Source organism: Microtus pennsylvanicus, chromosome 5 (assembly GCF_037038515.1).
Source record: "Microtus pennsylvanicus isolate mMicPen1 chromosome 5, mMicPen1.hap1, whole genome shotgun sequence".
Taxonomy (NCBI): domain Eukaryota; kingdom Metazoa; phylum Chordata; class Mammalia; order Rodentia; family Cricetidae; genus Microtus; species Microtus pennsylvanicus.
In genome coordinates, this window is record NC_134583.1 from 125717915 (window position 1) to 125741314 (window position 23400).

At 50.7% G+C, this 23400-nt stretch overlaps 3 protein-coding genes across 5 annotated transcripts in view; 1 reads left to right on the top strand and 2 right to left on the bottom strand.

The window, feature by feature from the left end:
- The window catches only part of Pdcd11 (programmed cell death 11), a 47277-nt gene extending 37177 nt beyond the window's left edge, over window positions 1–10100 (top strand). For all 3 annotated transcript variants that reach the window (XM_075974329.1, XM_075974330.1, XM_075974328.1), the window contains exons 26-36: window positions 2537–2593; window positions 3125–3247; window positions 4352–4474; window positions 4847–5144; window positions 5258–5374; window positions 6068–6217; window positions 6386–6633; window positions 7254–7422; window positions 7717–7870; window positions 8248–8413; window positions 8964–10100. In XM_075974329.1, the coding sequence (XP_075830444.1) occupies window positions 2537–2593; window positions 3125–3247; window positions 4352–4474; window positions 4847–5144; window positions 5258–5374; window positions 6068–6217; window positions 6386–6633; window positions 7254–7422; window positions 7717–7870; window positions 8248–8413; window positions 8964–9135 (1777 nt within the window). In that variant the 3' untranslated portion in view covers window positions 9136–10100. The remainder of the gene's footprint in view (window positions 1–2536; window positions 2594–3124; window positions 3248–4351; window positions 4475–4846; window positions 5145–5257; window positions 5375–6067; window positions 6218–6385; window positions 6634–7253; window positions 7423–7716; window positions 7871–8247; window positions 8414–8963) is intronic.
- Window positions 10101–10436: 336 nt separating this feature from the next.
- On the bottom strand, window positions 10437–17038 carry Calhm2 (calcium homeostasis modulator family member 2). The gene is made up of 3 exons (XM_075974331.1): window positions 16751–17038; window positions 14266–14975; window positions 10437–11351 (listed from the first exon to the last, which is right to left on the bottom strand). The coding sequence occupies exons 2-3, from the start codon at window positions 14818–14820 to the stop codon at window positions 10935–10937; spliced, it is 972 nt and encodes a 323-aa protein (XP_075830446.1). The 5' UTR covers window positions 14821–14975; window positions 16751–17038; the 3' UTR covers window positions 10437–10934.
- Window positions 17039–19179: 2141 nt separating this feature from the next.
- Calhm1 (calcium homeostasis modulator 1) lies at window positions 19180–22059 on the bottom strand. The gene is made up of 2 exons (XM_075974332.1): window positions 21421–22059; window positions 19180–19757 (listed from the first exon to the last, which is right to left on the bottom strand). The coding sequence occupies exons 1-2, from the start codon at window positions 21970–21972 to the stop codon at window positions 19263–19265; spliced, it is 1047 nt and encodes a 348-aa protein (XP_075830447.1). The 5' UTR covers window positions 21973–22059; the 3' UTR covers window positions 19180–19262.
- Between the last annotated feature and the right edge of the window lie 1341 nt (window positions 22060–23400).

Consider the following 23400-nt stretch of genomic DNA (forward strand, 5'->3'; position numbering starts at 1 on the left):
ATGATAAACTCCAGTTTTACCCACTTACCTACAAATGATGTAATTTTATTCTTTGTAATCAAGCAAGATTATACTCCGTGAATTTGTAACATTTTCTTTATTCATTACATCCTATTGATGAACATCTAAGCTGAAACCTGAGTTTTTTTACTAGAAAGAAAGCCTCAAATATAAAAATAGTATAAGTTCCTGTTTCTCCCCCCTCCTGCTTTTGCCATATATTTTGACCTCTAATCTTTCCACTTAAACACATATGTGGGTATAATTTTACTTCATTTAGTAATAGAATTCATTTTATATATTATTTGCAACTTGCTTTTTTCTCAAAGCAGTTTATTATGAATTTCTTTTTCATGCTGATACCTTGTTCTTTCACCTTATTTTTAGTATTTATTTGTATTACCCTACTGTTATCTAGACTTATGCTGAAGTGCCTGTCTTACACATTTGGATGACAGTACAACTCTGAGATACAATTGTAGTAGATTTCATGGACCAGTTGATGGTGCAGTCTGCAGAGTTGCCCTAGCTAACAGTCACACATGTGACTGCTTCCCTTTGTGTCCTAGGTGGTAGTTCCCAGTTATAAGACTGGATTTGTTTATTTGTTTTGTTTGCTTTATATGTATGAGGCCTATGTGTATGTGTGCCATATGCATGCTTGGTGTCCATAGCAGCCACAAGAGGATATTAGTTTCCCTGGAACTGGAGTTCCACTATGTGTGTGAGTGCTAGGAATTGAACCCAGGTTCTCTGACAGAGTAGCCAGTAATCTTAACCACTGAGCCTTTTATCCAGCCCGGACTAGGTATTCTTTTTTTTTTAATTAATTAAACTTATTCATTTATTTTACATCCCAACTGCAATTTCCTCTCCCTCCTCTACTCCCATTTCCTTCCTCCACTTCCTCCAGATTAGATAGATACTCTTTTTGTTTTAGATCTTTTATTTTAATTTACATTTCTTAAGTAGACTTTAAAAAATATTTTATGTGTATATGTAAATCACCATGTGCATGCAGTGCCTGTGGAGGCCAGAAGAGGGCATTGAATTTGGAACTGGAGTTATACCCAGTTAGGAATTGCCATATGTGTGCTAGGAACCAAACCTGGGTTCTCTGTAAGAATAGCCAGTACTCTTACTGTTGAGCCATCTCTAGCCTGTTAATTTGTGTTTCTTATATTGTCTCTTTTATGTTTTTTCTTGTTTTCCAAGTCAATTGCTCATTTATATTTGAAATATTCATATTTTTAATAAAAAAATAATCTGTATGTGTTTTTTGGGGGTGGGGACTTTATAAACTGTTTCATATGCCCACAGACAAACCTGTCTGGGAATTTCCTTTGGTTATGTATTTTTGAACTGAGACACAGGGTCTTTCTGTATAGTCTGGGTGGCCTCAGTCTTGTGATCTTCTTAGAGGCCTTCCAAGTACTAGGAGCACAACATACTCCACAAAGCCCCCACTCTGTTTCAAGACCATTTTTTTCAAGGTCTGTATTCTACTCCAAGCCAAGGCAGAGTCAACTCATGGTAGAGTGCATCTTTGGGAGGCAGAGACTAGAGCGCAGTCATGGCCCACTCCCATCCAAATGTCCCAGCTTCCGACATACGCCTAAGTTGTCAACTACTTGTAAACAGAACAAAAGTACCCAGAGCCTGGCAGAAGAAACCAATCTGTGATGAGTCCCTGAGAGACACAGATCGTCTCTGGCTTGTCTCTTGAAGCTTACAAAATGAGGGTGTGGTTTTAGCAACATAGTCATTTTGAATACTTTTTATGATAGCCAGACCTGTGAGTAGCATGCAATTAGAATTCCCTTCATCTGTCAGATGTGGGTAGGCAATCATTTGCCTCAGGGTAGTGTCTGAAGGCTCCTTCCAGATTCAAAAAGCAGACATCTGCTGTGGGAACCTTTGCATGTGTTGTGGCCGTGATCTTTTCCACCTCTCCTTCTGTTTCTACTTTGTGATAAAGACCATGAGTCAGTTTTACCTGAGCTGCTTGGGACCAGTGAGAGCCAAGCCCGCTTCTCTCTTAAGAGTCTTGCTCTGCCCAGACCTGACTGCTGCATGGCTGCTTTGCTGTTTGCAGCTTCACTCAGTAGTCCCTTGGCCATGTTTTTTTGTGGTCTTGCTGTCTCTTGGAGATCATAGTTAAGAATTAATGTGGGAGCTGGGTGGTGCTGGTGCACATACTTACTTGGGAGGCAGAGGCAGGCGAATCTCTCGAGTTCAAGGCCAGTGTGGTCTACAGAGTTAGTTCCAGGACAGTCAGAGCTACACAAAAACCGGTTCAGAAAAACAAAAGAATTTGGAGTTGGTCTCATCTTTTAAGTACAGATATCTGTCAACGTCTGTTTATGCCAGTAAACTTGTAAGTTGAAGATACCAGAAGCTGAGAATACACTGTGAGAGTATCCTGTGTCTTACCAACCTGACCAAAAAAACCAGAATTATTAAAGATTTAATTTTATGTATGTGAGTGTCTCCAGAATATTGATGGTTGAATGTGTCCTTCTTTTGCCCATTCCAGATGTTATGTTCTGTCCACAGAACACAGTGTGTTGACTTTGTCATTACGATCGTCCAGGTGAGTGTTGGTGTTGGGGTGGGAAGGGAGAAAGAACTACCCAGAAGACTCAGTATGGATTGCATTTCCTGTGACAGAACTCCGAGCTTCTGACTTCTCTGCCCAAGGGTCGGGTGGGATTCGGGTTGCTAGAAGAGTCCTGGCTCTTGTCTCATAAGAAATGGTTCACTTACCTACATGTAGGAGTCTAAGGTAACAAGATGGTACCAGGGAGGGGAGGTGTCTGGTTCCAAAGTTCATTGTTGGGATAAGTATGGGGTAGAAGGGACTGGCCAGTGATCCATTTATTCCATGACTAGAAATAGGTGTGCCAACGTCAGGCTTTAAACAGGCCTCTCTCTGGCTTGTTTCTGCATAGCCAGCTGTCAGACACATAGCCCTGGCCCGGCAGGTCTGCGGGAGTGAGCAGGCTGGGCTCTGTAGACTGTAGTCTTTTAGGTGCAGAGGCAGTCATACACAGGTGATTACTGCAGGTGTACTGGGAGCATCACTGGTTAAAGGGATGTCTATGTAAGCCTTGTATTCCTTTAGGGCTAACAGAGAAGCAAAAAGTAAAATTGAAGATCCAGAGATTAACTCCATCCAGGATGTCAAGGAAGGGCAGCTTCTGAGGGGCTATGTGAAAACTGTCCTGTCAGGTGGTGTGCTCGTAAGGTGAGTAATATCCGGAGACCACTTCTGTGGGCTGCTCGCTTGGTCTTGAGCATGCTGCCTCCTCCATCAGGTATCTTTGATAAGAATGTAGAAGAAAGCTTGTATATTATCAGCTTGTAAAATTCCAAAAATGCTTATTTTTTTTATCTTATGTATATGAATGTTTTGTCTGCATGTATGCATGTATGTGTAATGTGTATTCCTGGTGCCCTGATGTGTGCAGAAGTCAGAAGAGGGTATCAGATCCCATGGAACTGGTGTTACAAATGGTTATGAGCCACCATACGGGTGCTAGGAGCCAAACCTAGGTCCTGGAAGAGCAGCAGCAAGTGCTCTTAAACATGGAGCCATCTCTGCAGACCCAAAACTTTTAAATACTTTTTTTAGTTTTGAGTTATTTCTTGTTTGGTGTTTTAGAAAAAGAATGATATTTCCAGTTTTAGGTTCCGGATTTCCTGATTTTAGTGTTTGATCATGATTCTTTGCTGTGCTGTTGTTTTTATTTATTTGTTTATCTTTTTATTTTGGGGGCAAGGTCTTGCTATGAGACTGTCCTGTATATAGGATACCATATAGACCAGGCTGGCTTTGAACTCAGAGATTCACCTACCTCTGCCTCCTGGGTGCTGGGATTAAAGGTATGCACCACCACCACCCAGCCTCATGGTTCTTAATGTGGTCACATCATGTTCCTAAACACAGCACATTCCCTGCTCTGTCTCCTCTCTTCTGTCTGTTTAGCGGTTTGTAATTTAGACATGGTGCTGTAGTGGATACAGTGGATGTGGTGGTGCAGCAGAGGTAGGAGGATCTCTGAGTTCAGGGTTAGCCTGGCCTATATAGCAAATTCAAGGCCAGCTAGGACTACATAGCTCAGTGATGGGGCCGTTGCCTAGCTTCCCTGGGATGGATTTTCAGTACCACAAACAAAATCTGAATTCATCGTTATACATGATAATTTGTTCCAGTTTCTAAATCCGACTTTATCCTCCTGGATGCCATGAACCAATGTCTCATATATCCTGTCAAAGTGGAGGCACTAGGTGTGGTTGGGACTGTGTTGTGTTTGTACCTACAGGACTCTCTTGTCTGTCTCTCTTTCAGCCTTGGGCCTTCAGTTGTGGGTTTGGCCCAGTACTCACATGTGTCTCAGTGTAGCCCACCCAGGAAAGAGCTTTATGACCATTACCTCCCCAAGGGAAAGCTGGTCACTGCCAAGATCCTACGGTAGGTGTTGTCTCTCCCTGTTCCTTCTGTCCCTCTTTCTTTGGTATGAATTAGACCCCTTCTCTGGGAGCCCTGGGAAGAGATTCTGAAGTAAACTTAGAACATGAGGGCATGGGTACTCAAGGAGTGAAAGAAAACCCTTTGATGTCAGCTCCAGCCTTAGCCCTGGAGTAGACATGGCCTCTGTTGTTGGTGCTGAAGCAGGTCCATCCTAGATGATGAAATGTGTAAATCCTCCCTGAGATGCTGAGCATTCCAGGGCAGGTGGGCAGAGCCAGCTCTGACTGATAAAGAAGGCCTGGACACTGGACAGCCTGCGGTGCCAGTCACCTTCTGTCCTTACTTCCTGCCCTTATTCTCTTCCTGCATTAGCGTGAACCCCGAGAAGAGCCAGGTAAAGCTGTCACTCCTTCCCAGCGACACTGGGAAGCCGGACGTGTTTTCTGCCTCCCCAGAACCACCATTTCTGAACCAAAAGGAGAGGAAAGAAGGGGCTGAGGAGAGGGCCCTAAAAGGAGAAGAGAAAGAGCAAAAGAGCCAAAAAAGGAAAGAGAAGAATCAGAAGGGGCAGGGGGAGATGGAGATGTTCAGCCAGGAGAAGAAAGAGCCCCAGAAGTCACAGAGGAGCAGGCAGGGCAAGCGGGAGCGCCAGGAGCCTGCGAGTGAACAGGTGGGTGCTCAGGGAGGGTTAGCCTTGCTCGCCCGCCTCCCAGCCTTCTCTCAGAGTGAGAGCACCATGAGGGCAAAGAGAAAACTTCTCTTCCTACACCCCCACCATTTCAGGAAAGAGTGAGCAAGAGACCGAAGCAGTCTGGGGCACCAGAAGAAGACGACAGTGGTGTGGAAGTCTATTACCGGGAGGGAGAAGATGAGATGGAGCAGCTGGGGGTGTTGCCCAGGGTAAGGGTCACTACCAAATGGAGGAAAAAACTTCTGGGGGGAGAAGCTCCTTGTGTTCTTCCTAAAGAACTCTGCTGTGCCAGCCCCATCCTCATTACCTCATTTTCTGTAAGGCAGTGGCTGATGGGTAGCTGCCTCAGCCAGTCTAGCTCCTTGACTGGGTCTGTAAACATTAATAACATGTTTATCAAGAGCTGAATGAGAGAGGTGGGCAGATGGAGTCCAGGCTCCTCACAGGTGCTGCTTGAACAGAGAGGCTGTGGGAGTCTCAGCCATGGGGCAGGGCTCCTTCACTTTTGTCAGTCAGTACTTCTGCCATCAGCATTTCTGTCCCAGACCTACTACTGGGAGCGAGCCTGTGTTTGCATCTTACAAAGTCATTGTCACCGGGCGGTGGTGGCGCACTCCTTTAATCCCAGCACTCCGGAGGCAGAGGCAGGCGGATCTCTGTGAGTTTGAGTCTAGCCTGGTCTACAAGAGCTAGTTCCAGGACAGGAACCAAAAAGCTACGGAGAAACCCTGTCTCGAAAAAAAAAAAAAAAAAAGTTAAAAAAATTGATTTAGAAAGAGGATTTTTAAGTTACTGTTGTCCCCCCAAGAGACTGAGAACTGAGGGGGGCTTTGGTATGGCTGTAGGCAGGGAACAGGGAACAGTCTGGTCTGTGCTTCCTTTAATGCTCTGTGATCCTGCAGGGAAAGCAGGCAGAGCCCGCAGAGGTGCCCCGGCTGCAGCTTTCTTCAGGCTTCATTTGGGACGTGGGGCTCGACTCTCTGACTCCAGCCTTGCCACTCCGAGGAGAGAGCTCAGACAGCGAGGAGGATGAGAAGCCGCAGCAAGCCAAGGTGCCGTATTTCCAGGGCATTGCTTCTCTTGCAGAGACTCCTGTGCCCTTTTCTAGTTAGGTGTCTTCCTGGTGTGGTTCATGGACTGTCCTGTGAACCCATGGCTTCTGCCTCAGCTTTCCCCTGGGCTTGAAGGAGCAGGTGACTCACTTTCTTCCTTCCATGCAGAAGAAGAAGGGCAAGAAGGAAAGGGAGCTGGAGAAACAGAAGGCGGAGAAGGAGCTGTCATGCATTGAGGAGGCACTCATGGACCCTGGGCGACAGCCTGAGTCGGCAGATGATTTTGACCGGCTGGTGTTGAGCTCCCCCGACAGCTCCATCCTGTGGCTACAGTACATGGCTTTCCACCTGCAGGCCACTGAGATCGAGAAGGCCCGAGCTGTCGCTGAGAGGGCTCTGAAGACCATCTCCTTCAGGTCTGGGCTAAGGCTCTTCACTTTGTTTTGGCTTACAGAGTTTGCCACCATGGCTCATTTCTTCCTGGACAGGCTATTGACAGTCCATGGTCTTTCAGGCTCATCTCTCAAGTGTAGCCACCAGAAACAGATTACTCATTTATATTTTATGGTCCTCTTCGATGAAATCACTATAGCAACATTTACTAGTCTCTGTGTGCTAGCAAGGTTCCTGGCTAAAACAAGCAAAGCAGAGAAGAAAACTCAGCACCCGCTTGGGTGTAAACCTATTCTTGGCAGAGCGGAGGTGGCTTTCTGAAGCCTGGTGTAGAGCAGTGGCAGTTATATGCTTTGCTCCCTTCGTGGGGGAGAGAATCAGACCCAAGATTCTGTTCCATTCAATATTAGTCCAGTTTGTAATCTGGAGGCTTCCTTCCCAGGCGTGGGGGGAGAAATGGGGAGGCCCAGAAGTGGCAGTAAGAGCTAGGTCCCCGTTCCAGTGGGCTGCAGTGGAGACAGTCTCAGTATCTGCACTTACAGTGAGACTTGAGGACATAGATAGTTGTTGCCTGGGAGAAAGCTAGTTCTGGGCCTCCAACTCTGCATTGATGGAACTCATGTTCTACCCACTCCACCTCCAGAGAGGAGCAGGAAAAGCTGAATGTGTGGGTGGCACTGCTGAACCTCGAAAACATGTACGGCTCTCAGGAGTCCTTGACTAAGGTCTTCGAGCGGGCTGTGCAGTACAACGAGCCTCTCAAGGTTTTCCTGCATCTGGCTGATATCTACACCAAGTCAGAGAAGTTCAAGGTAAGATGTTAGGCTCTGGACCTACTTGCCCCAGGCCACCAGGCTTTTGAACAGGCCAGCAGTGTGTGAGAACCCCACCTCCTGGGTTCCCTGTACTGTCCCATTCCAGCCTCGTAGGCCGCTTCCCTCTGCTTTCCCTTGCTGTTCTCACACCTGTCTTCTGTCCGGGACTTTCTTCCCTGGAGAGGTTACTCGGAGACTCCTCCCTCCCAGCCTCCCCACTTTCCTGGAACACCACAGCCTGTCCTTTCTGCCCCAGAGTTCTACATTCCTTCCTTTTGTGTCTTTCCACAGGAAGCAGGTGAGCTGTACAGCCGGATGCTGAAACGCTTCCGGCAGGAGAAGGCTGTCTGGATCAAATATGGTGCTTTTGTTTTGCGGAGGAGTCAGCCTGGGGCCAGTCACCGTGTGCTGCAGCGAGCCCTGGAGTGTCTGCCCACCAAGGAACGTGAGTGCTCTTCCCAGTTCCTGAACACACTCAGGCCTGACACCTGCAAGTGGCAAGTGGGATCTTGTAAAGGGTGGAGTCGCTCCTGAATTAGGAGAGCTGATGCTGTGCTTGTCAGATGCTGGACCCCAAAAGACGGAGGAGCATAAACAATAAGCACTGATTCTGTTGTCCATAGGCCTAAGAATAGGGGTGTCTGCAAGGCCTATATGTATATTTGGTTTCAAACCCAGTGTCCTTTTGGGGTTTATCTCTTATCATATCCTAGATCTTGGCCCTAGAGCAATGAATTGGACTAGCCCTGTTCCCATAGCATAGTGTGCTGTGGGGAGGGGTCTCTGCAATTGTCTTGCCTCTGACCAGTCCTTTCTCTACAGATGTGGACGTGATTACCAAGTTTGCCCAGCTAGAGTTCCAGCTGGGGGATGCAGAACGGGCTAAAGCCATTTTTGAAAACACACTGAGCACCTACCCAAAACGCACAGATGTCTGGTCAGTCTACATTGACATGACCATCAAGCATGGCAGCCAGAAGGAAGTCAGGTGAGGGGGACGACAGTCAGGGCTGACTCCTGGTGGGGTCTGAGGTGGGAGGGGGCTTTGGCCATGCTGGTGATGTTTAGCCACCCATGGCAGCTCCCAGTTATCTGACTTGTCATGCCCCCCTGGTCCACTTGACTTCTCCTTTCCAGTCTTCGTATATCTGAACCCTCTGCTGGGATCCCAGATGAGTCACATTGTGTCTGCCCCTCATTGACAGAACCTTCATGGGCAGACTTTCACTTTTGTCCCCCACAGTCCCTTCTAGGCAAGGAGGGTTGGAGGTGGGTAGATAGAGCAGGGTCCAGAAAGAACAAGCGCCTCATTCTTACTTTTCTGTGGGCTTACGTTTGGCTTCTGTCATTATGTATCCCATCCCAGTAGCTTTGTCCTCTTCACCATGTAACTTTAGGCAGGCTAAGTCTTTTGTCTGTGGCAGGAGTTCATACTTATGATTACAGGGACCTAGAGCCTGAGAGCAAGTTGGGGAGTACTAGCTAGAAGTCATGAGGTAGGGACCCTGAGGGAATTGCTTCCGTGTTCTTCCTCATAGGGAGATCTTTGAACGCGTCATCCATCTGAGCCTGGCCCCTAAGAAGATGAAGTTCTTCTTCAAGCGCTACCTGGACTACGAGAAGCAGCACGGCACTGAGAAGGACGTGCAGGCTGTCAAGGCGAAGGCCCTGGACTACGTGGAGGCCAAGAGCTCAGCACTGGAGGACTAGTAGCCCTAGGCTCTCTGGACACTGTAGCAGCAGGCAGCCCAGCCTGCAGCAGGCACCTTGGACACTTAGGAAGTGGTTGTCTGAGGACAGTTTAAGTGCTGCTTTTTCTGCAGCACGCCTGAGACAATCCTGTCAGAATAAAGAATTCTGAGAGGCTTTCTCTTTTAAAAAATAAAATTAAATTAAAATTTTTTATTTTTTTGAGACAGAGTCCTCACTGGCTGGTCCTGGCTGGCCTGGAACCTGCTGTGTAGACCTGGCCAGCCTTGAACTAAGAAATCTACTGCCTCTGCCTCCCAAGTGCTGGGATTAAAGGCGTGAGCTATCACTTCTTGTTTAAAAAAATATGTATATTTATTTTTTTAAATTTAGGGTTCTACAGATTGAGCCAAGACCTTACACATGCTAAGCAAGTGTTCTTCCACTAGACTCCACCCAGCCCTTGAGGTTTAATGCTCTTGTTTTGCTTTATGTAACACATTACGTCTTCCTTTTTCTTTCCTGAGGCTGCTCCGTTTTTCCAGGCAACAGTCTCTGGGGCTTTCAGAAAAAAACAAGCGTTCCTTTCTGGAGAGTTTGCTGCAGTCTTGGATCCGAAAGGCAAAGACTAGTGTTTTCATGGTCAGGATCCCACTTTGTCCCTCGGCAAGCTCTTGGGCCATACCCAAGAGGGTGTAGGGAAGACATTGTCTCAGGTCAGCCCGCACTGTCTGCCCTGTTGTGGAGGCTGGAGATTGAGAGGAGGAAAGAGGAAGAATCCAGGAGAAGATGGGAAACCTGAGGAAAGCTGAAAGTATTGGTTCAACTATCTAGTCTCCACCCACTCCCAAAGCCTAGACCTCCTGAAGTCTATCACAGCCCAGAGTCTGAGTGCCAGCACAGACCCTACCAGTTGGTGTTTGGGGGGGAGGGGGATGGGAGGCATTGTGCCTAATGGAATTAAAAGCTTTCTCTCACAACCTAAATTGTTCTCTTGAGTTTTCTGTGGGAAATGGCTGGGTTGGATGTCAGGAAGCAGGACAGAGACAAGGGAGGAAGGGCATGAGGTTTTGAGTGTGTAGCTAGTCGATGCAGGACTGAGGAGAAAGTGCTGAAGCCCACTGGTTCTTGGAGTTCACTTAGTACAAGTCCTGGCCAGGGCAGGATCTTCTAATACCATGTTTTCCCCAGGCTGCCTCTGACCACATGAAACCAGGTAGAGACTGCACCCTTGGCCAGGACATGTGACTTGCCTTTGCAGGGCTGCCACTCTTGTGGTCCCCAGATGGGCTGTACACCCTTGTCAACTGCACAAACACCAGTTTAGACTTTTAAAGTAAGAAAAGCTTTATCAAAAAGTTTAAATATATAAAATTACACCAGAGGTATACAATGGAAGCAGCTTCCTAGTTGTATACACAGGAGTTGGTCATCCCTATGCAATTAGACACAAGTTAACTGCACAGTTACAAATAACAAGCCCCCCAGTGGGTTGTACTGGCACCAGGCTCCACCGGCTGATGCTTCTCAGCTTGCAGGCCCACCAAAGATCACCCACATAGTGAAGGACCAGCTCTGGGGAAGCCTATAGCTGTGTTGGTGGCTACAGATGATTTCAGCAGGTCTGGGAAATCAGACCCTCTCCCCAACCTATCCCACCCTTCCCCACCCCCCAGTCTCTCTGGACCATATAGTCCACAAGATCCTTACAAATTCCTAGCTGTTTTGTGTCCCCTTGGTCACTTGGTAATTAGACACTGTAGTTAACAGATCTGATGCTGAGGTGAGCGTGCCATGAGGGTTTGTTGCAAAGAAGCAGACTAGGAGGTGAGCAGGGCCATCTCCATATTGTCAGGGACTGTGCCATTACCTGCCAGGCCCTGGGCCCACTTGTGTAGGCGACTGTAGAGTGGGAGGCCCTGGTTCTCACGGTACAAATAGACCCCAGTGATTGCATTCCACTGTGGTCGTGGCTGGGTGCCTTCCACTGGGAACTTGGCGACCAGCTCTTCGTCATCCTTGTTGAGGGCCACAAAGCCAAAGAAGCGGCGCACATTGTTGGCGGCCAGCACCCTTGAATGCACCTCCACTGTGCGCTGGAACAGCTGCTCCTCGTTGGTGCGGTACTGTGCCCAGTAGGCCTCCTGGCGGTAGCTGAGTGGCGAGCAGTAGTGCTTGAGACACTTGGTCAGGAACACCAGGATGGCCACCACACCGATGAGCAGCCATCCAAAGAGCTGGCCAGAGAATAGGCAGGGCTCAGGGAGGGGCGACGACTGCCTGGACCCTGCCCGGGGAGGGGAGGTTGGGGGCGGAGCCTGGTGGAGGGGCTATGGGGGAACACGTGGAAAAGGAACAGATTCTGCTCTGCGGCAAGCAGGACTTCCTCCTTTCTATTTTTAATTCTAGCCCACACACTCTCCGAGCTTAGCCTGTGCCTCCTGCCTTTTTTATTCTTCAGCCCCAAGGGTACATTTTCACCGGACTCGACCAAACCCAGCCCAGGAGCCAGGAGTGGAGCTCAGCCACAGTGCACATGTTAAGCATTCGAGGCTCCCATCCACAAAAAAGAAAGAAAAATTCAAAGTGTGGGTCAGCTCAGATGCTTCTCTGATGGCTTCAGAGGTCTCAGTCTCACACATCACTGTCCTTAGAGCAAACTGCCTGTGTGCTTGCTTCACACTAGGCAGATGCGAGTCTGCAGAGGACCAGGACCCTCGATGCAGTCTTTGCCTACTGCTCATCTATAAACCCGTGGATTAGTGACCAGTATTTTTGTATTTACCATCTTCCAGCTCTGACGCTGACTTTAGCCCCCTTTCTCTGCTTCCTCCCTGCCCCCACCCCAAGACAGTCTCATGTAGCTCAAGCTGGCCCAAGTACTGTTTAGCTGAGGATGGTCTTGAGTTTCTGCTCCTCCTGCCTCCGCCTCCTGCATGCTAGGGTACAGGCATGTGCCACACCTAGTTTATACGGTGCTAGGGATGGAACATAGGACCTGATGTGTGCTAGGCATGTGTTCTACCGAGCTCCATCTTAGCCTCACTTTTCCCTTGTGTTGATACTGTTTAAAGAATTATTTTAGATGTTGTGTGTTGAAAGGGTGTACCTGTGTCAGGGGATATGTATATGTTTTGAGGGTATGGATATGTGTTGGGGTATGGACATGTGTTGGGGTATGTATATGTGTTGGGTGTATGTACATCTGTTGGGGTACATGTAATTGTTGGGATATGTTGAGGGTATGTACATGTGTGTTGGGGTATATGTTGGGGTATGTACATGTGTTGGGGTTTGTATGTATATGTGTTGGGGTATATGTAGGGGTATGTATATGTGTTAAGGAGTATGTACATGTGTTAGAGTATGTGTGTGTTGGGGGTATATACATGTGCTGGGGTATATGTTGAGGGGTATGGACATGTGTTGGGGAGTATGTACATGTGTTGGGGTATGTACATGTATTGAGAAGGTTTTTTTTGTTTTTTTTTTTGGTGGATTGCAGAGTCCAGAGGGCATCAGATTCCCTGGAGCTAGAGTTACAAGTAGTTGTGAGCTGCCTAACGTGGGTGTTGGGAACTGAACTCAGGTCCTCTGTAAGAGCCATACCTCAGTCTTTACCCAGCCACTTCTCCAACCCTCCTCCTCTTCATTGAGAGGATGGTCCAAACTGGCCCTTAATTTACTATGTAGCTAAAAAACTCAGATCCTCTTAAGTTTACCTCCCTAGTAGTGGATTACAGCAAGATACAGTACAGGCAGCTAACTTAGGTTTCTTTCTTTCTATCTTTCTTTTTTTCTTTCTGATTTCCTTCCTTCCTTTTTTAATGTGTATGAGTGTTTTGCCTGCACATAAGTCTGTACGCTATGGGTGTGCCTAGTGCCCCCAGAGGCCATTGAATCCCCTGGAACTGGAATTACAGATGGTTGTGAGCTACCTTGTGTGTGCTGGGAACTGAACTCTCAGGTCCTCTGGAGGAGCAGTGCCCCAGGTTCTCTCCAGCCCCTGGCTTAGGTTTCATATGTCTTCGTGGAAAGAGCATCCTTTTTTAAAAAAAATATTTATTTATTTACTTATTTATTAAAGTATACAATATTCTGTCTGTGTGTATGCCTGCAGGCCAGAAGAGGGCACTAGACCCAATTACAGATGGTTGTGAGCCACCATGTGGTTGCTGGGAATTGAACTCAGGACCTTTGGAAGAGCAGGCAATGCTCTTAACCTCTGAACCATCTCTCCAGCCCCCAGAAAGAGCATCCTTTAGAGAGTCTTGTGTTAGCTGTCTCCCTCTGCTTCTGAAGTCACAATCAGTTCAAACTATGCTTGTGACTTATTTTTATTTCTTTATGTTCATTGGTGTTTCACCTGAATGTATGTGTGTATAAGGATGCTGGATCCCCTGGAACTGGAGTTCCAGCTGGTTGTGAGCTGCCACGTGTGTGCTGGGACTCGAACCTGGATCCTATGGAAGAGGACCCAGCGCTCTTAACTGCTGAGCCATTTCCCTAGCCCCAGGCATTCTTTCAATCTCTTTCCCCTAGACCAACTTCCAAACAGGATGCAGGAAGCACTGTAGCTAGCTGAAGCAGCAGTAGCCTGCCTCTTCCTGACCTGCCCCAGGAGTGAGGCTGGCTCACTGCTGGGGCAGGAATACAGTCATCCCTGGAGTCAACCAGGTTCCACTGTCAACTCAAAGCCCACAGCAGCTATTTCTGAGGTGGCCTGCAGGGGCAATGCCCACTAAGCTAGGGTAAGGATAATACTCTCAGCAGGTAGATTGGGAACGGCCCAGGGGTGTAATGGGATGTGGGATGCTTTCTCTGGGATTCCTTAGTGCGTAAAACTGTCTCTAGGGGCTGCAAGTGGAGCCTAGTGGCAGAGCACATGCACACGCTTGGCATTCACGAGGACTTGGGTTCCATTTCTACCACCCAAAGGCAAATCAGAGACACGTCGTACCTGTGATCATGAATCGTCCCTTGCTCCACAGAATACTAAGTCACAGTTACCTACTCTGAGGCCTAACATGGTCACCTAGGGCTTCCCTGGAGAGCTTCCCATTTTAACACCGGACCATCCGATTGCGTACCACCCCACCAGCTCCCCTGTGGGAGGGGAGGAAGAAGGCTACCCTTCACACAGCTCCTTACCTGGGACTCATATTTAAGCCTCCGGCTGACCTCCTCTCGGAAGCCCGACAGGTTGGCAGGGCCCTCTCCACAAGGGAACCTGGCGAGGATCTCCGTAGCGTGAGCTGAGGGGAATCCTTCATCCCTAGCTGTGAGCGAGGAGGGGTCCACAAACTCACTGAGAGCACAGACGTAGGCCTCCCCTCGTAGCAGAGAGATGACGGACCAGGTGACAGGGGCCACGGCGGCACGGCCCAGGATGGAGCTTAGGAGGAGGAAGTTGGGGGCAGCGGAGCAGTTCTTGGCCCTCCGGTACTGGCACTCAGCGACTAGGTTCCAAGTGTGGTTGTTGAGGATGACTCCGATGAGGAAGAGCGCCAGTGCAGGCACTCCAATGGCTGTCAGCCCATACAGGTAGTTCCGGGCAGGTGAGCAGGGACAGTGGAATGCCACCACGGAGAACAGCTCCTGACTGCCCACTGTGCCCAGGGCCACCAGTCCGTTGAAAATCATCACATCCTTGCTCTTGAAGAAGAGAGACAGGAAGCGGAAGTTCTCTGCGATCAAGGCAGCCATGGTAACTGGTGGGCTAGGGGCTTAGGAGGAGGCAGCAGAGGATGATGGAATTGGTGGCTTCTGGTGAGACTGTGAAGGAGCTCAGGCAGGAGGACATCCGAGGGCAGAGCATGACTGTGCCATTTTATCACCTACGGTGGCCGAACTGGTGCTTCCTGTGAAACACAGATGACTGATAATGTTTACCTCCGAACACGGGCTGAGGGATGCCGCTGTGGTCAAGCAGGTAAGGGAGGAGGGAGCACAGGGCCCCCACAGAAATGGTGGTACCCATGGTGCCTATCCTCACGAGTCTATACAGTATCCTTGGCAACCCCCTGGTATCCTTATGTACCCCCCACCTCGAGCTCAGAAAAGGGTGAGACTTCCTGAGAGTGAGCCAGTTCCTGGCCAAAGTTCAAGATCAGGTCTGCCTCCCCTGAATAATTGAAGGTCTTTTTGCCACTGCCGGCTTCTCATCAGGAGGCTCAAACATAACTGGAGGTGTTAGGTGATGGGGATGACTTCTCTCTGCTAAGGATTTGGGACAATGTGGAGGGTGTGATATGGGTATCAAAGCTGTCCTAGTGAACAAAGACAGCCTGCTGGAACCGTGGGTGGTGGTGGTGGAGTTCAGGCCCTCTGGAACAGGGCAAGTTTGACACAAGATGCCAGCATCCTTGGGTGCACAAAACCCTTTCGTTTTGGAGACCTCACGGTCTCAACACACTTCACACCTTCTCACAGACCTCTGTACTCAACTGGGAAAAGGCTAAGTCATTTTGGTACCTGACCCCTTCCTAGGAGCGTTAGGAGACAACAAATGATGCCTGATTGTCAGTCGTTCAACATCCCAAACTCTTACCCTGTCAGGTCTACTGGTTGAGTATGAGTCTTCTGATGGCAAAGATCAGAAAATGAAGACCCAAGGAGGACTGGGTGTCTTGCCCAAGGCCAGGCAAATCTGGAGGAGTCGGGGGAGGTTTTGATCATGACTTGTGGACAAAATAAGTCTGAGCTAAGCTAGTGCCCCTGTTCACAACCTCCTTCAGACCCTGCTCCCCTCAAACTTCCCTACCCAGCATCCTGCAGGAGCACTGCTCCAAGAAGCCCTAGGCCCGACACCTTCGGCACTTGCCATCACAGGCAGCCTTAGTGGGGTCCAGGCCCACTGTACCCATCCATCCTCCCCGAATCTGTGACTGCAGGAGAGTTGGCACCTTGCCAGAAGTGGCCTTGGCCTAGGGCTCTTTAGAAGTTCAGCCCTAATTCTTTTCCCAGGCTCCACCCACACACCCAGAGAGACAGGCAGGGTGTGGCTCCCTGTCCATCTCAGCAGGGGAATTAAAAAAAAAACAACCAAAAAACAAAACTTCCAAGGCCAAAAGAAGCCTGGAAGTGGAGAAAGGGGTTAGCTGTAAGGAGAGACAGGGGAGCCTGTGCCGGCTCATAGCCGCATCCCTTTTCCTGTTGCCGCCTCTGTCAAAGATGCCAGATGGGCACAGGCAGGGCCATGTGGCTATGTGGGCTCCAGGAGGAGGAGGCAAAGTCTGACTTCCCAGTTCAGAGCCCAGAGAGCCTGAATAATCCCACAAGGAAGGGACCTCGTCCTGCTGCTGGTGATAAACAGGCTAGAGGCACCCCATCCCTCCATTTATCCCTTCCACCCCTCCCTTTCTCCCTCCCATCCCTTCTTCTCTCCCTTCTGTTCCTCCCTTTCTCCCTTCCTGGCACCCAATTAGTAGTGGTCCTGGGCCCTTAAACCCACCCAATGTTAAAGTAAAAAATGCCTGATCTGTGGGTAATGAGCAGAGGCCGGACCAGGCCATCTTCTGAGATTGTTACCCCCTATACCAGGGGTTTCCTCGCCACACAATCCCTGGAGGCTGCCTGGGCCCAACCTGCCAGTCTCTTTGACACAAGCACACCCCAGGAAGGGGCGCCTCCTTACCTGGGGCTGGCAGCAGACACCCGTGGTCTTGACTTCCTGGAGCGTGAGCACTGCGGACCCCTGGACAGACTCAGGGCTGCAAGGCAAAGTGGGCCTCACGGTGGCGGCTTCACCGCTTTTGCGTTTTGAAAGCAACAGGGCTTTGGCTCCGGTTACAAACAAACTTAACGCCAGGCGTCTATAGGTGGAAGTGCAGGCATCTGCAGACAAATTTAACTCCAGAAGAAGAGAGACAGAAACAGTGGCATGGAACTTTCTCGCCAGCGAATGGAAAAACAGCCTCCCAGCGCCAGGCAGAGGAGGGCGGGCTGCTGAGGGCGGCGCGAGACAGAGGAAGTAGAGAAGCGGTCTAGGCTGCTGTGTCCTGTCCCAGCCCGCCTCTGGGCCCGCTGTGGCTGGCCCTACTGGCCCTGCCTCGACTCTACCCTGTGCACCCCTCGGGGGCCATCTGGGAAGGTCTAGACAAGAGCAAGGCGGGGCCCTCCAGGAGATCTTGCCCAGGCTCGCCCTCCAGGCCAGTTTAAAGAACAGCCCCCATGCTAGACGCCCACTGGCAGAGGCTTCTGGGAGTCAGGGCAGAGGCTGGCGTTCAGGACTGATGGTGATGTTCCAAAATACAAAAGGTCAAGACCCCGGTCCCCTCTGCCCTTCTCTCTCTCGATCGTCCGGCTTTTGTCTGTACCAGCTATCCCCAGAAGAAGCCGGACCCACCACCGCTCAGCTAACTCCCAGGCACCTCTCCATCGTCCTCTGTACAGCTAACAGCTGAATCAAGGAATCTGGGGATCCTCTGGGTGCCTAGGGCAGAGGCTGGGCAGAGGTAGAAATTAAAGGGAAGGAAGTTTCTAAGCTGTCCTGCCTGTCCCTGGAGTGGTCATGAGCTCCTATCTTTGGGAGCTCACAAGCAAGGCTGGAGAGTCATGAGTCAGGTACGCTGATGGGGAGAGTGCCAAGATGAACCCAGTGGCACCTAGGATTTAGAGAGATAGCCCCAGGGCCATCAGCTCTCCAGGGCTGACAGTGGAACTCACACCCTGTGGCAAGCTGAACTTGCCCCCTCTCTAGTCTGGCTTGTGTGTGTGGCAGGGATGGAGAGGAATCCTTATTTCTCTATCCTTGCCTTTTCACGAGCACTCTACAAATTGGGGACTAGCCTTAGCTCCCACCACTCTGGTGTTGGAAGTCCAGGTCTCCCCAAAGCTTTCTCTCACATTTGTTTCTCCAAACACTTTCTGGCATTCTGTCTTGAGCGGAAGCCCCCCCCCCCCCCGTCCCCCGCACACAAATGCCTACTCGGTCTGTGTTCATCTGGTCCCTTCATTCAGGGCTGGAGTCATGTTCCACTGTCTCTTCCCTGCCACCCGGCCCCGGGGCTCCACCTGAGAATGAAAGGATGGTGGATGAGGAAAAATGAAAACGGGAAGGTCAGAGTGAGCTCTGAGGTGGGCAAGGCTGAAAGATGGGAGCCTGCACCTCTCTTTCCTTTGCTTGGACAAGATTCCTGTCCTTTGGCTGGGGTCAGGGGAGGGGAGAGCAAGCAGCCCAGGACCTCAGAGATGAACACGCACATTAACCACACTGCCCCAGATGTCCACTATGTGCAGCGTGAATTTATGCATGGGGAACCCGTGAGGTAGATGGCCCTCTCCCTTTTGCACAAACGAGGAAACTAAAGCCCAGAAAATGGGGTGCTCGGCTAGAACCAGCATTTAACTTTGCTTTATCTCACCCTAGTCTTTACTTCCCCTCTTAGGCAACACCCTCATCTTCCCCACACCTCAGGGCAAGTTCCTCAGGGAGCCTATGAGAAAATAAGAGTTCTTCAGATTCCATTTCTCGCTCTCAAGCCCCATCATGGTCTGTTTCCCTAAGACTGTGTGAGGATGTTAATTTGGGACTTGGTGTGAGGTAAACGTGGAGTCTGTATCAAAAGCTGTCTAATGGCCCCCTGTAACACATACTGTGGCCTCCCTCATATGGTCCTAGGTCTCAGCATCTTATCACATGTCCCTCCGGCGTGTCACACCAGCTGAGTGTGTGACATTTAACCCATTCTATCTTACTGACTAAGATTATGAGAGGGCTGCTTGTCCTCGGAGTTTTGAGCCAGAGCACGAGGGAAGTCTAGAGCAAGAGGAGGTGCTGGGGTGTCGACTTTGGAAGCCGAAGTGGAGACAGTGAGCTGGGATGGAAGGAAGAGCATCACAGGGAGGCTGGGGAAGGGACTCGGGTACCAGTCCTGGTACGACGCATCCTGCTCCCCTCCCCCCCCAGACCCGGACACTTATAATACTGCAACAGCAGGAGGTGAGGCACAGGGTGACACTGCTCCCTGGTCACCGGGGCAGCATCACAGCTAGGGAGGTCCTTCAGCCCTAGGTTTCCTTTTTCACAGTAGCAGGTAAATGCCTGGACTTGGAGCTGTGCCTCAGAGTTGGGTTTCCGTCTACGTTGAGGGGGCAAAGGGCTGTGGGTTCATATCTCTGCTCCTGCCTCTGCAGTCAGTGACAACTCACACTTTGCTGAAGTAGGTGGCCACCTCCTTGCGTGGAGGCCGGGGCTCACTCCCAGCCCAGCCATTGCCCATGAGCGGTGCCTCCTGGCCCAGGCGCAGTGGAGGTTTGCATTCGTGCCAGCTTGTGAGCAGCTTGTTCATGGTGCCTTGGTCCGTGATACCACGCAGCTTCTCCTTTTCTTCCTCCGTCCTGTCAGAGGGGCTCTGGGAAGCCTCCGCAGTTGTGGGTGTGGCCGTGGCCGTGGCCAGCACTCCGTGGGTGTGTCCCAGTTCCAGGTCATGGTTCATGGCTTCAAAGAACTGTTGGATGCACACCTTAGCAAAGGCCTTGGCGTGCTCCGTGCAGGTCTCATCAAAGAGCTTACGCTCGATGTCGATGTAGTGCGACCAGTACTTGCTCTTGAGAAAAGCAGCCTGGGTGAAGCAGGGCCGCACAGAGCGTACCACGAATGCCAGCAACGTGGTCAGCAGCACAAAGGACCAGCCCAGCGCCTGTGGGGAGAGGTGGACGTCAGCAGACCTACCTGCCCAGACCCCTAAAGTGCTTCTCTTCTACAGAGGAGAGCAGCCATGGACCACGTGACACCACCTCTTGGCCTCTATCTCCCCATGTGTAAAATGGTCAGATACTTTACCTCACAGGAACCAGATCCTGGGAGCATAGACCATGCTGCTTTGGCGAGGCACTCAGTGGACAGGAGTTAACTCCACACCCCAGAGTGAGGCCTCCTGGGTATGAATCCTGTCTCCACTTGATCTTTCTGTGTCTCGGTTTCTCTACCTCCAAGATGGGGCTACTGGCAGTAACACCTACCTCACAGGGCTTTATGAGAGTCAAATGAAATCATGAGTGTAAGACAACCTGCATATAACTCTGTTAGACATGGTGGCACCACTTGGGGCCATGCCTCTTCCTTCAGAAGGTCTCTCCTGGTTCTCCCGGGGCCTATTAGGAGCCCTGGGGCTTTCCACCGGCTTCTGGGAAAGACACCAGCTCTAAGTGAACACTCCCTCCACCGGTCTGAGCTGGACTCTCAAGGAAGTCCAGAGACACCCCGGACAGTCCCCGAACTCCTTCGGAGAGCACAGGACACATCTCTGACAGTAGTTCAGCGCAGGGCACAAGGCAGGACCCTCCTGACTCCCATCTCCACAGAGAAGGGTTGGCACAAGTCAAGGAAGTGGGGGTAGGGGTGGGTGTGGTGTTAGGGGTGCCCAGTGGCTGCCGTGGGGGCGGTGGGAGAATCCAAACATCTAACTCAGTCAGGGGGCTGCTTTCCATGTTGCTCACTAAGCCACTGGGGTCACAGAGGACTTGGGTTTTCTCATGTTTCAAGTGATTTGCTCTCTTTTGACAATCTGATTTCTAGATAAAGTCATTTCTAAAGTGACTTCATAATTCAGTCTCTCCAAGTCACAGGGGCTTGTCCACAACCAGGCTGCCTGTGGCCTCTGGGGGGACCTTCCAGCTTCCACAGTGTGCTAGTTTAAAAGCCAAGCGGACGAACAGCGGCTCCAGGCAGGGCCTGAAGCCTGGGGTGATGGGGCAAGGGCCCATGGATGGTGTAGACAGTCACAGTTGGAGAGGTCATCTGGGTGGTGACAGGGGCTGTACAGGGAAAAGCCTCCCCAGAGGGGGGGTCTGCACTGGCCAGGGCAGAATGTGCATGTTTCTCTAGCCCCACTGGAGCAGACACTGCCTCCTGCCTGTCCCCTTCATCACACAATTCATTGCCCCAGGACGTGATGTACAGGTGGTCCTTAAAGCCTGCTCCCAACCATCGTCTCCCTCACCCTGTTCAAGATACCCAGACCCTCAGCTTCCACTCCCAGAGCAGGGAGGCACCAGCTGGGAGCATTTGCCAGGGAAATGTACCCAAATGGCTTAGCCTCCCACCGGCCTCACTGCTGCCTGGGCCTGGGAAAGGAAATGAATGCAAATTTCTCTCAGCCTCTCAGCTCTGAGCCCAGGATGGAGGAGGTGGGAAACCATACACACTCTCCAGGTAAGCTGGTTGAGAGAAGACAGGGGCTCTGCCTTGAATCTCAGCTAGGAATGTTTGCCTCAACCCACAGCTGCCTGAGGGAAATCCCCACTTTGAGAAGGGACCTTCCCAGAGGGACCCTGGCCTGTGAGGAGACCCAGCCCCCTCACCTGAGAGATGCAGCGCAAATACCGCACGGCCACCTCTCGGGCCAGCAGCCAGTTCCCGTCATAGATCTCAGGGCAGGGTACGCGAGCCAGGAGGCGAGCCAGTTCTGTCGCAGGCAGGCCTGGCACCAGGCTGCCATTGCCTAGTGTGGCCACTGGCACCGCTGTGCAGAAGGCGCACAGAAAGCACTTGCCATCCAGCAATGTGACGGCCACCCAGACAACAGGTGCGATGAGAGCTCGCTGGGCCATGGAACAGAACATGTAGCGTAGCACGGCGGGGTCCTTGGCCCGACGGCCCGCGGGGCGCTTCCACTCTTCGGCTAGCATGGAAATGTTGTTGTTCATGACTAGGCCAAGCAGGAAAAGCACCAGGGGAGGCGTCAGCAGGATGCCCATGCTATAGGCCATATTGTAGCCCGGCAAACAGGGGCAGTTGAAGTCAAAGGCAGAATACATCTGGGCACTGGCCAGCGCCATGATGCCGCAGATACCGTTCATGAAGGACTCTTGGTTGGACTGCAAAAACTGGAAGATCATCCGAAACTTGTCCATTGTGGCCTGCGAGGGTCCTCAGCCTCTTCCCTTCTCACCGTGGCTTCTGTGGCTTCCCAGACAGTTCCTTGAGCCACTCTGCCCACTGGGCAGCCACCTCATGACTGGGATCCGGGCTGGACTAGCCGAGCTCCAGGCAGCTGATGAGATCACTCTGACTCGGAGGAGCCTTCCTACTACACAGGTGCTGGCAGAGAGGGCGCAGCTTGACCAATCCTGTGGGTACAGTCAGAACTCTGTCCCTCCCTCCGGCTTCCCGCCCCTTCTCTCCAGCTGCCTGCAGCCTAGAGAGTCACAAAGCTATACCTGATGAGGACCGCTTTTCTTTGGGTGCGGGAGGGAGAGGCAGATGAAGTCAGGCTGGAGTTTGAGAGGCTACTGGGCTCTGGGGAAACGTATCATTTCTCTGGGCCTTTCTCCTGAGTTCTCTCTGCAATGTCAGGACCCCAGGAAGCTCTTCCATCAGCTGAAACAATGATAATAAGATGACAGAGGAATGATGGTGGGGACAGAGGCTGTGGCAGGCAGCGATAGTTGGATATTACTCATAGTAGGAATGAGGTGACCCGTGAGTGTGGCATACAGTAAAACTACCTTGGCTTTTCTTTCCTTTCTCTTTTTGAGACAAGGTCTCCAACTCATTATGTAGCCAAGAAAGATTCAGAATTTTCCAATCCTCTTGTCTATACCTCTCGAATGTTGGGATTAAGGGCTTGTGACATCACACCTGGCTTTGGCTTTGGGGTTGGATTGAACAGTTTGCCTAAGTCAGAGTTGCAGCTGGTTTCACATCTGTGTCTCTGTGGATGTGTCTGTGTTTGTGAGTTGTGAGTGGCAAACCCTTCCAGGCTCCTTCTATTTCCACACCCCTAGACCCACAGATGACACGGTTTCATGATCAGAGAGAGCCCTGTGTGTTGAGCCATCCAAGGGGAAGGCTCCCTTTGATCCTGCAGCATTCAGACAGGTGTGTCAGATCTGGAATCGTCTGGAGATGATTCCTTGTCTGGGGCAAGGACATCAGAAAGAACCTCCCCTTGAGTTTCTGACTGTGGTGCACTCAGTGTGGCGTCTGTCTGTGTACAGAGGTGTGCTGGTAGCCACACTAGCGGTCTTCTGCCTGCATCTTTGTATTTCTGACAAGACCTGCCATGACCTCAGCTGGCTTGTGTGCACCTTGCGTGTATTGTGTAACCCTTGTACAATTCTGTGGGATAGAATTTTTATCACTTTACAGAAGTGAGGTCTGAGACTCAGAGAGACAAATCTATTAGCTAAAGGCCACCAGGTCATCAGTGGAGAGATGTGACTGGAGCCCAGGTTAGCCCTTGAGGGTGGGAGTGCAGGGTGAAGAAGGGCAGGGAAGGCTTTTGTTTGTTTGTTTACTTTTGTTGTTATTGTTTTAACTTCTGGTTGGGTCAAGTTTGT